At 41.2% G+C, this 13,741-nt stretch overlaps 1 protein-coding gene across 4 annotated transcripts in view; it reads left to right on the top strand.

The window, feature by feature from the left end:
* Nucleotides 1-13,741, top strand: part of TMEM273 (transmembrane protein 273) — a 236,926-nt gene that overhangs the window by 69,618 nt on the left and 153,567 nt on the right. For all 4 annotated transcript variants that reach the window (XM_089680063.1, XM_089680061.1, XM_089680062.1 and 1 more), the window contains exon 2: nucleotides 13,649-13,687. In XM_089680063.1, the coding sequence (XP_089536189.1) occupies nucleotides 13,649-13,687 (39 nt within the window). The remainder of the gene's footprint in view (nucleotides 1-13,648; nucleotides 13,688-13,741) is intronic.

Raw genomic sequence — 13,741 nt, 5'->3', positions numbered from 1 at the left:
GGACTTCACCGGGCTAATTTCCCTGCCGTCTTTAATGAATTGACAGAGCTGTTATCCTCCTGGTCTCACTATCCGCTTTCGTGGTTCGGTAGAATCAATGTGATCCGTATGACTTATTTTCCCAAATTATTGTATGTGTTTCGAGTTCTACCTGTCCCTGTTCCCTCGCATATATTGTGTATTCATCAGCGAAAACTCCTGTCTTTCATTTGGAGTTCCTCTCGACCCAGAATTAGCAAACAAATTTTATTTGCTCGTAAGACCGCGGGTGGGTTATCTGTCCCAAATCTTCAGTCTTACTATCTGGCGGCCAATATTGCCCCCTTAGCCCATCTACATGCATCTCACCACTTTCCCTTGTGGGCTACTATAGACTTGATGGACTCCCACCCGATACCACTCTCTTCTTTGCCGTGACTTCCTTCTACTCATCGACCTTCATCCCTTAGACCGACGCTGATGCGAACGCTTCGTCTTTGGGATTCTATTAAATATTCCACCGGCCTCATCTCTGCCCACCTACGTTTGCTACATAACCCATTATTCCCCCCAGGTCATGATAATCCGGGACAGTTTGCTTGATGGCAAGCAAATGGCTTCCATGATGTACATTCAATGCTCTCTCCCACTTGAATACTCACCTTTGAAACTCTGTGCTCCTCTCATGATATCCCATTGCAGGAACATTTTGGCTACCTTCAACTCCGCCACTTTATCAATACATTAATACGGACGCACTCTGGACCCTACAGGTTGTCCCTCTTTGAAAGTCAATGTAGACATAGACCCCAAGCTCCGGGCTTAATCTCTCTGGTCTACTCTTCCATTATTTCCTATAGAACTCCTCTGGTCTGTTCTTATCAGCGTTGGCAGTCGGAACTTGGGGGCACTTTGGATCAACAGGATTGGCATACCATGACCCAAGCATTATCTAAATGCTCTAGGAATGTTATAATTCTAGAAAATGCCTATAAAGGTTCTTTATAGATGGTATTACACGCCTGCTTATCTGGCTCATTTTATCCCTACATATTCCCTGACTTGCTTTCGGGGCTGTCAACAAATGGGCACTATGGTCCATATTTGGTGGACTTGCCCCAAGGTTTGCTGACTGGATCAGAGTTTATGCCCTCCTCCGCACTATGTTTCACACAGACATTAAGCGCAACCCATATGAAGTGGTTTTTTTTAAACCATTAGTGGGGCTACTTCGTCCCGAACGGCAGCTGGAATCGCACCTATTTATGACCACCAAGATGATGATTGCGAGAGCTTGGAAGACTCCCCTCCTCAGCTTCGAGGCTGTCAAAAACCGGATGAACTTCATAATGGTTAACAAAAAACTGACAGCTATACTGTTAGACACTCACACAAAATTCCTGCAGACATGGCGTCCCTGGCTTGATATAGCCGAACCGTCGAGATTTGGCCAGTCCCTTCTATCGATATAAAATTTATACATTAGTTTATTTTTCTCTTTTTTTCTGTTGTGGTCCCCCTGGAGAACTTTGTTTTTCTTTTCGTCTCCTTTCTCTTCGTTCCGCTCTTTCCTTTCCTTTTGTTTAGTCTGTTTTTAAGCTATTTGTGCTGATTGTGATTATTGCTTTGAGTGCCGTACCAACAATACTATATCCTTATGCTGGACTCAATCGAGAGCCCTGCGTGTGGAGTACCTATCTGCATTCAGAGAGGCTCTATCTCATATCATCTCCGCTTTCTGTATGCTGAGTTTATATTGTCATTGGTCTCTAAATGTCTACCATTTTTTGCAACTTAATTGTTTTCTTTTTTTGTTCTCTTTCTATACACGGCACTTATGTATGCAGTTTATTTCTATGTCTCTCCATCGGTACATTTTCTGTAATATTCACCGAATATTTATTCCTGTTGGTCAATGCATCCGTTTTTGACAGATTCTCTGCTGCTATCTATTCTATAATAAAATTCTTTGTAAAAGAAAGAGCTCATACTACTCAACGCACTACGTGCACATTACAGCAACTTGGCTCGGAGGTATTGCCACATTCTGGACCTTACTCTGAGTGATTTCTGCCTGTTTGGACCCCTAAAAGAGTTCCTTGGAGCATTTCCAGCAGTTTTAGCATTTAAGCACTGATGATGAAGTGAAGCAGGCAGGATGGTTCAGGCTTACTGACAAATCTTTCTATGCTGAAGCTTTCCAGGCATTAGTTAAATTCTGGGATAAGTGTATAAATGTAGCAAAATGAAAAAAATAGGATATTAAATCCACCTGTGCTGCTGCGTGTAAAATGAGTGATATGAAACAGCTGCTAACATCCAATCCTCACCTTCAAATGGATATAAGCATACAAATACTAAATATTGATGTAGCGCTATAATATTTTACATATGATACTCTAACAATATCTATTAGAAGTCGGATATGCATCCCAAATCAGTAAGGTGGCTTATAGTAGTGTAAAACAGTGCACTCTGTAACAAGCACACTACTCAATCGTGACACACAGTAATTCCCTCTGTGGAGTATAAATCAACACGCCTCGGTGGTTCTAGCAAAAACAAACAATATAGTCCACAGTATTCAGTGTAGGTATATAGACACACATTGGCTGAAAAAACACATGCTCCTGTGCCAGTGCAGGTGGCGGGTGACAATCCTTATGTGGCTAGCATGCCCGCTCACCTTCCCCCTGCGACCCACAGGGGTCAAAATCACCTTACGGGTCACACCTGGACCCTACACGTTCCCTCTGGGTGAAAGGTACTCCACACTCTCCAAGGCTCTCTCCTTCACCATCTGCTATTCCTCCCTGGACAGGTACCGCTGTATATGTGCTTTAAGACTCAAGGGGTGATAATAGCCATGGAATAAAAGCACAGAGATCCTCCATAGTGTAAAACTGGATAAAACATTTATTCTAAATAAAACCGCCAAGTAAAAATTCACATTTATGCAGAGACAGATAAGGCTTGCGACACCTCATATGGGTGTACTGAGGCACTCTGATGTAGCAAGATGGCGCTGGACCGGAAGTGCGTCACCACGTCACTTCTACGCGTTACGCCACACCCTTCGTAGCTTCGTCAGGATCCTGGATTCAGGACATAAGGATTGTCACCCACCACCTGCACTGGCACAGGAGCATGTGTTTTTTCAGCCAATGTGTGTCTATATACCTACACTGAATACTGTGGACTATATTGTTTATGTTGTTGCTAGAACCACCGAGGCGTGTTGATTTATACTCCACAGAGGGAATCACTGTGTGTCACGATTGAGTAGTGTGCTTGTTACAGAGTGCACCGTTTTTCACTACTATAAGCCACCTTACTGATTTGGGATGCATATCAGACTTCTAATAGATATCGTTTGAGTATCATATGTAAAATATTATAGCGCTACATCAATATTTAGTATTTAAAACAAAACATAAATGTGTTCTTTTATTATACAAACTTAAGTATTTTAATTATAAAAAATATTCTTTTGTCCTATTTGCAGTGACAGAAGTAGATTTTTTTTTTTTTTTTGCTCCCTCTTTACCCAGTCCCCAACATGGATATTATTAGTAGTAATGAATTAGCCAAATATGATACACTCAAAAATTTGTATACATCATTTCCAGACCACATTTTTCATTCTTCCTACTCTGCACCACGGTCCATCTATAGGCAATTATGTGCCAAATTTCAAAAAATAGAGGATCTTATCTCCACCAGTTATCAGTGGTGGGATAAATTCTTCCTAGAACTATATGTCAAATACAATAGTAGCCCAAGAGGACTTAGCAATACAAAAACATGTACATTTCTTAACTCCGATTTATCCAAAGAATGGTCCAACATATCTGAATTTTGCACACAAAAATGGATCAATATATTGATCAAACAGAGAGACAACCAATTGCATGACATTTTAACCAAACTTTCATCCCTCATCAAAGCCCTCATGAACATTACACCACAATTACCCGCTAAATGGTTCAAATTGCTCAATATACATACTAACTTGATATGCACAAAATTGGGCAAAATACGTCCAGATTTTGATGAATACAATTTCAATAGAATATATTGTTGGAAAAAAAAAACTCCCATACTACACCAATCCACGGACAATCACCAGTCCCACGTATGGCTTGTTGGCCCAAACCCACTCTCCAAAAACACACTGGACCCAAACTACATCCATCCACTCCTACACCTGCAAGTAGACATAAACCAAGGCCCAGCAGAATTCAGAACCCACCATCTAGACATGGTCAGCTTTCCCAACCAAACCATCAGGAAGAAGCCCCCTTAATACCATCATGTAAACCACCCAATAAGCTGGATAATAGAATCCTTACTAATACATCACATCTGTCTACTCCCCTTAAAACAGTATTTCCTTTTTCCAATTTAACTACCAAAACCAGTCCCACCCCATCCCAGCTCACACACCCACAACACTCTTGTACATTCCCTATCTTACTCTGACCCACAACACACACCAAACGATGGTTGCCATCTCCAAGCACAACCCCAAAATGCCTGTAATGGCCATGCCTCCACAGTCTCATCCATTGTAGCCCTTCCTCCTTTTTTAGGAAAGACCCCTCTGTCTGCCCCAAAAAGAAAACTCACAGAAGAGGCAGAAGTGGGGTTAAACAGAGACACCACATGAAAAATGCACAGACTATAAAGATTTTCAATCTGTTGAATCATTCTCTATCCCCATCAGAAACCTCACTCCTCTGTCGAGAATTAACCTTTGCCCCCTTTGCCTCTCCCAATCCTTTTACCCTATTCATAGATTAAAATACATTTGTTAGACAACTTACTATAAAAAAAGATACTTTAACATCCAAGCTTCTAAAAATTACAAAAATGCCTATCCAGATGATAACTCTACCTTAAATTCCACATTGGAACTTTCCATTGACAATCTGTCCTTGAATGAATTCATCTTAGCGGATATTGAACAAGCATACACCATGGACGATGAACAATATGTCAACCTATTAACTCAACACCTTCCCAGTTCCCCACCAATTTCCAATACCCAGTTCCACCCAAAATCTGTCTTTTATCCTACATCAGTGAAATGACCCTATATACAAAGTTTTTATCAGGTCACATACACTGAGATTCTACGTATGTGTAACAACTCCTCCACTTCCCACCCCTCCAATCTTTCAGTTCATGAATCTTCAGCCCTTAAACAATTATCACAAAATCACAATTTGAACAAAAAACCAGCTGATAAAGGTGAAGTATAGTAATCCAAAACAGAGGAGATTACATTAAAGAATCCCTGAGGGTACTATCCGATACCAATACATAAAAAAAAAAAAAAAAAACTCAAGAGCAATCCCTTATCAGAATTTCAAAACACAGCACACAAACTCATTGAAAAAGCTTTCAAAGATGGCATTATTAACACATCTGAAATGTCCTTTCTCAAACAAAAATTCTATCATAGATCCTATTTCTATCACCTTTCCAAGATTCATACAAACTCCACACAACCACCTGGAAGACCCATCGTAGTTGCCATGCATAGTGTCACTAGCTTTCTTTCCAAATACATAGACCATTTTTTGCAACCTCTGGTATAAAATCTTCCCTCATACATTAGGGATGGCATCCACCTGTGGCAGATGCTGAAATCATACTCTCAGGAACCTACCTACCTCTGGCTCTCTGGACGTCAATTCCCTATACACATCCATACCACAGGCAGTACACCATTTTCTCACCACTGATTCACTTTTGCATCCCCAACAGGCCCAATTCATTCTTGACAACACAGAGTTTTGTTTAACCTACATTTACTTTTAATTCTTAGGATATTTCTATCTCCAAACACATGGCTCGGCCATGGGAGCCAACTTTGCTCCCACATATGCCAACCTGACCATGGGTCTCTGGGAACAATTATACATCTGGAATAGTAACCCTTTCAACAGTCACTTAATCTTCTATGGTCACTATATAGATAACATCATTATCTGGGATGGGCCATCCACACAAGTCATACCTTTTGTCCAGCATTGCAACAACAATCATTTTGGACTATCCTTCACCTCAGTTTGCAATTCTGACAAATTGGCATTTTTAGACCTTGAACTTTGCCATGATGGCAATACAATTTTTTCTCAAAATTACACTAAACCCACAGCAGGCAATTCCTATCTACATTACAAAAGCTGCCATCACCCCTGATGGATAAACAATATCCCTAAAAGTCAATTCTGTCATCTCAATCACAATTGCACCACACAACAGGTATACATCACTCACAACTCCTCAAAAAGAAATTTGTCAATAAAGGTTACCCTGACTCCCTAATTGAGGAAGCCTTCTCTTCGTACCTCAAAGAAGAATCCACTACTCAGAAAACTGCACCCAGCGCAGAAACAGTTTCCCTAAGATTTACCACACAATTCCATAACCAATTTTGCAAAATGGAACGCATACTCCAAAAGATTGGTCAATATTACAAGAGGACCCACACATCTGTCATCACAGTCAAACCTAAGGTAACCTACAGACGAGCCAGAAACATCAAAACTAAAATAGCCCCCAGCAAAAACAAACGGCTGTCCACGACAATCTCCGCCCCCCTTACTTTCTTAAACATTAAGGGCATGTGCCAATGTCGCAAACCTAGATGTCTCACATGTAAACATGTTACTCATGGTCAAAAAATAATTCCATGCAAAAAGGGAAGAACTATCCTATAGCAGACTTTTTCAACTGCTCCATCCAATTTGTAGTGTACGGATTCATTTGCCCATGTGGCTTACTCTTACTCGATGTGCCATCCGTACCCTCTGTAAAAGATTCAGTGAACACAGGAGACTAGTAGAAGACGGTTCAGATTCACATAGTGTGCCCTGACATTTTTGGGAAACCACTCCAAATCCTCTGACGGCCTGAAAGTATGGGTCATCGAATCCATAAATCCCAGCTTCCCCATGGCAGAATGCTTTAAGCACTTGTGTGAGAGGAAGACCTACTAGGTTTACTCCCTGAGAACACTATCCCCTGGAGGGCTGAAAGAAGAGCTGGAGATCAGTACCATTCTATAACAAAACATACACCATAACGCCTGATACCCTTTGGTAGGGTTCATTATGCCTTCACACTGCCCATCATGCTATTCTGTTTACATCTAAAACCATATCTCCATAATCATCTGGAACATACTTATCAGTCTCATATATACAGTTGCAAGAAAAAGTATGTGAACCCCTTGGGATTACGTGGAGTTTTGCATGAATTGGGCATAAAATGTGCTCTGAACATCATCTAAGTCACAACAATAGAAGAACACAGTCTGCTGAACATAATACTACACAAACATTAGATGTTGCCATGGTTTAATTGCACATAACATGTAAACATTCACAGTGCAGGGAGGAAAAAGTATGTGAGGCCCTAGCTTAATGACTTCTCCCAGAGCTAATTGGAGCCAGGAGTGAGCCAACCTTGACTCCAATCAGTGTGATGATATTGGATGTGTTGCTGACAGCTGTCCTGCCCTTAAAAAACACACACCTGTTTTGGGTTTACTGGTTTCAAGAAGCACTGTCTGATGTGAACCATGCCTCGCAGAAAAGAGCTCTCAGAAGACCTACGATCAAGAATTGCTGACTTGCATGAAACTGTAAAGGGTTACAAAAGTATCTCCAAAAGCCTTGATGTTCATGTGTCCACGGTAAGACAGACTGTCTACAAATGGAGAAAGTTTAGCACTGTTGCTACTCTCCCTAGGTGTGGTCGTCCTGTAAAAATGACTGCAAGAGCACAGCGCAGAATGCTGCATGTGGTAAAGAAGAATCCCAGAGTGTCAGCTAAAGACCTACAGAAATCTCTGGCACATGCTAACATTTTTGTTGACACATCTACAATAAGGAAAACATTCAACAAGAATGGAGTACATGGGAGGACACCACGGAGGAAGCCATTGCTGTCCAAAAAGAATATTGCAGGACGTTTGAAGTTTGCAAAAGAGCACCTGGATGTTCCACAGCACTACTGGCAAAATATACTGTGGACAGATGAAACCAAGATTGAATTGTTTGGGAAGAACACACAACACTATGTGTGGAGAAAAAAAAGGCACAGCACACCAACATCAAAACCTCATCCCCACTGTAAAACATGGCGGAGGGAGCATCATGGTTTGGGGCTGCTTTGCTGCCTCAGGGCCTGGACGAATTGTTGTCATTGATGGGAAAATGAATTCCAGAGTTTATCAAGACATTTTGCAGGAAAACATATGACCATCTGTCCGCCAACTGAAGCTCCGCAGAGGATGGGTGATGCAACAGGACAATGACCCAAAGCATACTCAACAAAACAATGGCTGCAACAGCACAGAATACGCCTCCTGGAGTAGCCCAGTCAGAGTCCTGACCTCAACCCAATTGAAATGCTGTGGCATGACCTTAAGAAAGCGATTCACACCAGACATCCCAAGAATATTGCTACACTGAAACAGTTTTGTGAAGAGGAGTGGTCCAAAATTACTCCAGATCGTTGTGCAGGTCTGATCTGCAACTACAGGAAACGTTTGGTGGAGGTTATTGCTGCCAAAGAAGGGTCAACCAGTTATTAAGTCCAAAGGTTCACATACTTTTTCCTCACTGCACTGTGAATGTTTACATGTTATGTGCAATTAAACCATGGCAACATCTAATGTTTGTGTAGTATTATGTTCAGCAGACTGTGTTCTTCTATTGTTGTGATTTAGATGACGTTCAGAGCACATTTTATGCCCAATTCATGCGAAACTCCACGTAATTCCAAGGGGTTCACATACTTTTTCTTGCAACTGTATATATGGGTCATACACGTGTATCATAACCATCCATTACATTTTCCTTTAGGTCTATAGATCTGCACACATGCGCTCATTTTCCACATCTATGTAGACAAGCATGTATACTGTATTCCAACATATTCCTATGATTGCATCCATATCCAAACCTCACAATAAGCACATATGTGCATCTACGTTTTCCATTACACACGTATCTCCACATCTCCAACGGAAACATAGGTTACATTTATTCACTCCTTTATTCATCTTTTAATTATATATTATCGTGTTCCATCCATTCATTTATCCTTCATTTGGTTACCAAATCTGAACCAGCATGCTGAACAATTTTTATTATGCTGAATTTATCCTTCTCTTTTAATTTTTACTATTATCCTGATTTTGTCATTTTTTTAAGTGTATATCATCATGTTCCATCCATTCATTTATCCTTGATTCGGTTATTAATCTGAACCAGCATACTGAACAATTTTTATTATCCTGAATTTATCCTCATCTGCATTTTTATTTTTTATTCTTTATTTTGTTTTTGCTGCTTAATACTGGTTTTGACACACTATTCCAATGCTCTGCTCATATTACTTTTTAGCAATTATCTGTTTTATATAGATTTTCAATAATTCTTGCACTCTGTATAATGCTACGAACCCTTATTGTAGTTTTCATTTGTATTACTTCTCACACAAGGACATTGTGCTAAAAAGGTAATTTACATGTTTTAACATTTACGAAATACATCTTTTCTCTTACTTAGTTTTATTACATTTTATCATGTTTTTTATCCCTTAACTGTCCACACCTTTGCTTAATGATAGCCTTCTTGCCGTGGGTCGTTTACTCCTCAAGCTGTGTCTGCCTGTAGGAGGAGTCCCCTTACTCCTCCTCTTGCTGAGAGTATAAATGCTCTACATCAAGATGGTGTCCTTATGGCCTGATGAGGGAGTCAGAATGCTCCGAACGTGCACCAACCCCCCCCCCCCTCCCCCCCGTTATCACGTGACTGGAAGTGACGTCTCAACTGAGGGAATCCCGGAACTAGGAGGATGTGCTGGAAGCCATCAGCACCACCGCCAGATGCCAGTAACCACCATCAATCCAGAGGCTTCACACTCTTTCACTACAGCGGATGCCTATTAATTTACAGGCTCAAACCTACTTATGCTTTGTGAGTGGCCTGTATTACTACACTTTTTATTCATTAAAAAGCTTTTAAACTGCACATAGAGGGCGCCCCCTCTTTCTTCCTGTAGATTATTGTTTTCACTATATTGACATAGGGTCATATGGAAACAGCTCTGATTCCAGTGTTTTTGCTTATTCTATCCTTTTTCTTTTTTGAGGTGAGGCTTTTGCCCTGGGTGAGCACCTGCTAAGTCCCTATTCTAATGTGGAGAAGAGGGTTTTTAATTATCATCTCACCAAAGCACAAAGAGTAGCAGAGTGTGCCTTTGAGCTCCTTTGGGATAAGTGGTGTATTCTGCACACTGCAATTAACCTGAATACGCAGAATGCAATCACTGCAGACAAGGCAGCATGTGCCCTGCACAATTTTGTCTGCAAGCACAACGGTTTCCTTTTTAAAGATGATATGACACACACAATGGAATGGGCCCTGTGGACTGGAAGCTGTGGAAACACAAGTGGTGTCAGAGATGAATTTGAATTTCCCAGAGGAGAGCTCCTATGGCAGTTTGACACTATTGAACAAATGTGAGATAAGGACATCAGCTCTTCAGACTTGTAGTTATGCTTTTTCAAATATATATATGTATATATATATATATATATATATATATATATATATATATATATATATATATACATATACATACATACATATACATATATACACACACATATACACACACACACACACACACACACGCACAATTGGTGGCTGACTAAATACTTTTTTGCCCCACTGTATAAGTTCTCCCACTTAAAAAGATGAGAGAGGCCTGTAATTGGCATCATAGGTAGACCTCAACTATGCAAGACAATAATGAGAAAAAAAAAATCCAGACAGACAATCACATTGGCTGATTTGGAAAGAATTTATTTGCAAATTATGGTGGAAAATAAGTATTTGGTCAATATCAAAAGTTCATCACAATACTTTGTTATATATCCTTTGTTGGCAATGACAGAGGTCAAACGTTTCCTGTAAGTCTTCACAAGGTTGGCATACACTGTTGCTGGTATGTTGGCCCATTCCTCCATGCAGATCTCCTCTAGAGCAGTGATGTTTTGGGGCTGTCGCTGGGCAACATGGACTTTCAACTCCCTCCAAAGGTTTTCTATGGGGTTGAGATCTGGAGACTGGCTAGGCCACTCCAGGACCTTGAAATGCTTCTTACGAAGCCACTCCTTCGTTGCCCGGGCGGTATGTTTGGGATTATTGTCATGTTGGAAGACCCAGCCACGTTTCATCTTCAATGTCCTTGCTGATGGAAGAAGGTTTGCACTCAAAATCTCACAATACATGGCCCCATTCATTCTGTCCTGTACATGGATCAGTCGTCCTGGTCCCTTTGCGGAGAAACAGCCCCAAAGCATGATGTTGCCACCCCCATGCTTCACAGCAGGTATGGTGTTCTTTGGATGCAACTCTCTCCTCCAATTCTCTCTCCTCCAAACAGGACGAGTTGTGTTTCTACCAAACAGTTCTATTTTGGTTTCATCTGACCACATGACATTCTCCCAATCCTCTTCTGGATCATCCAAATGCTCTCTAGCAAACTTCAGATGGCCCGGACATATACTGGCTTAAGCAGGGGGACACGTCTGGCACTGCAGGATCTGAGTCCCTGGCGGCGTAGTGTTTTACTGATGGTAGCCTTTGTTACGTTGGTCCCAGCTCTCTGCAGGTCATTCACTAGGTCCCCCCATGTGGTCCTGGGATTTTTGCTCACCGTTCTTGTGATCATTTTGACCCCACGGGGTGAGATCTTGCGTGGAGCCCCAGATCGAGGGAGATTATCAGTGGTCTTGTATGTCTTCTATTTTCTAATTATTGCTCCCACAGTAGATTTGTTCACACCAAACTGCTTGCCTATTGCAGATTCAGTCTTCCCAGCCTGGTGCAGGTCTACAATTTTGTTTCTGGTGTCCTTTGACAGATCTTTGGTCTTCACCATAGTAGAGTTTGGAGTGTGACTGTTTGAGGTTGTGGACAGGTGTCTTTTATACTGATAACAAGTTCAAACAGGTGCCATTGATACAGGTAATGAGTGCAGGACAGAGGAGCCTCTTAAAGAAGAAGGTACAGGTCTGTGAGAGCCAGAAATCTTGCTTGTTTGTAGGTGGCCAAATACTTATTTTCCACCATAATTTGCAAATAAATTCTTTCCAAATCAGCCAATGTGATTGTCTGGATTTGTTTTCTCATTTTGTCTCTCATAGTTGAGGTCTAGCTATGATGCCAGTTACAGGCGTCTCTCATCTTTTTAAGTGGGAGAACTTGCACAATTGATGGCTGACTAAATACTTTTTGCCCCACTGTATATATATATTTTTTTCCAAATAAAAAGATTTTGAAAATGTGTTTTTTATTGGGTGCTATTATTAGAGATAGCCTTTGTTTATACAGTACGTGTCAAGTTAAAAGAGTTTTACCAGTTTACCAGGGCTGCCGTATGCTGAATTAAAGTGCTTCCTATTGGGCTAACGTGTCTGCATATACAAATGCATGCTGTTGCAATGCTGCACAAACATTCTAGGCTGATTACTACTACTACTACCACCAAGCATGGTTGATGAACCTGGTGGAAGGATACATAACATGGCTGGCACATATCTGCACAATCTACAGCTGCATTTCTGTACAAATATTTACAGGGAGGTTACAACGAACAAAGCATGGAGGATGAGCATAGTGGAAGAATTCATTACATGGCTGGCATATTTGCAAAATCTACAGCTGCATTCCTGCACAAAACAGAGAGGTTACAACTACCAAAACATGGTAGAAATATAATATGTTTGCAAGAAATGCAGCTGTAATGTTGCAGACATGTGAACACCCGGAGGTTGTGGGGGTCTGTGGGTGGGGGAGCTTATTAGAATATGAAAGCCCATCTTAACAAGAGGGACCCCAGATCCTCCCAGCCGCCCCCATGTGAATGAGTATGGGGTACATGGTACCGCTACTTGTTCACAAAAAAAAGTGTAATGTAAAAAAAAGACAGAAGACAGTCTTTGACAAGACCTTTATTAAAAGCAAAAACAAAATAAATGTCCCCTGAAGCAGATCCAATGTCAATCAAGATGCTCGCCGCCACTGCTGACCCGATATAAAAAAAAAACCGCTCTGCTCTCGATGCTGGCTCCTGCCATCTGACAGATGCGCCAGCCTGACAGTTCTTTAATATCTATGGCATGGGGGCCACCAGATGACGTCAACCAGGTGACCCCACCCGCTTGTGACGTCGTCATGCATTGCATTGTATTGCTTTGGCAAATTACAATGCGCTGTCAGGTCGCAGTGCATTGTGGGGGCAGCAGGCGAACAACCCGCCGAACACCCTTACTGTTTATGTGTTCACCGAACACACGAACGGCCAATGTTCAAGTTGAGCTTCGGCCAGTCAACCATCAAGCTCCTATTCATTTTAAGAAGGGTTTGGATTCCAGATTGGAATTTTGATAGCATTCATCAAATGTTTGCCAAACTGAACCCAGGTACATTCAACTCATCACTATTGCACAGTTGTGACTTCTGCACTATATACTATGTTGCATAGTCCTGACTGACTGCACTCTATATGCTATGTTGTAAGTAACAGTACTCTATAGGATGAACACATAACCTATAATGTTTTCCTTTCTGTATAGATGGTGTCCATGCTAGTGATAAACTGGATGAAGCACTGGGTAAGTTTAAGAAAAAAATAATCACCCTATAGAATTGCCACTGATTAAAGTTTC

This window comes from Staurois parvus, unplaced genomic scaffold (assembly GCF_062004578.1).
Source record: "Staurois parvus isolate SC_StPar_1 unplaced genomic scaffold, SC_StPar_1.0 ptg000234l, whole genome shotgun sequence".
Classification (NCBI taxonomy): domain Eukaryota; kingdom Metazoa; phylum Chordata; class Amphibia; order Anura; family Ranidae; genus Staurois; species Staurois parvus.
The sequence above is the reverse complement of the archived record's forward strand: the minus strand, read 5'-3'. Positions and strand labels throughout refer to the sequence as shown.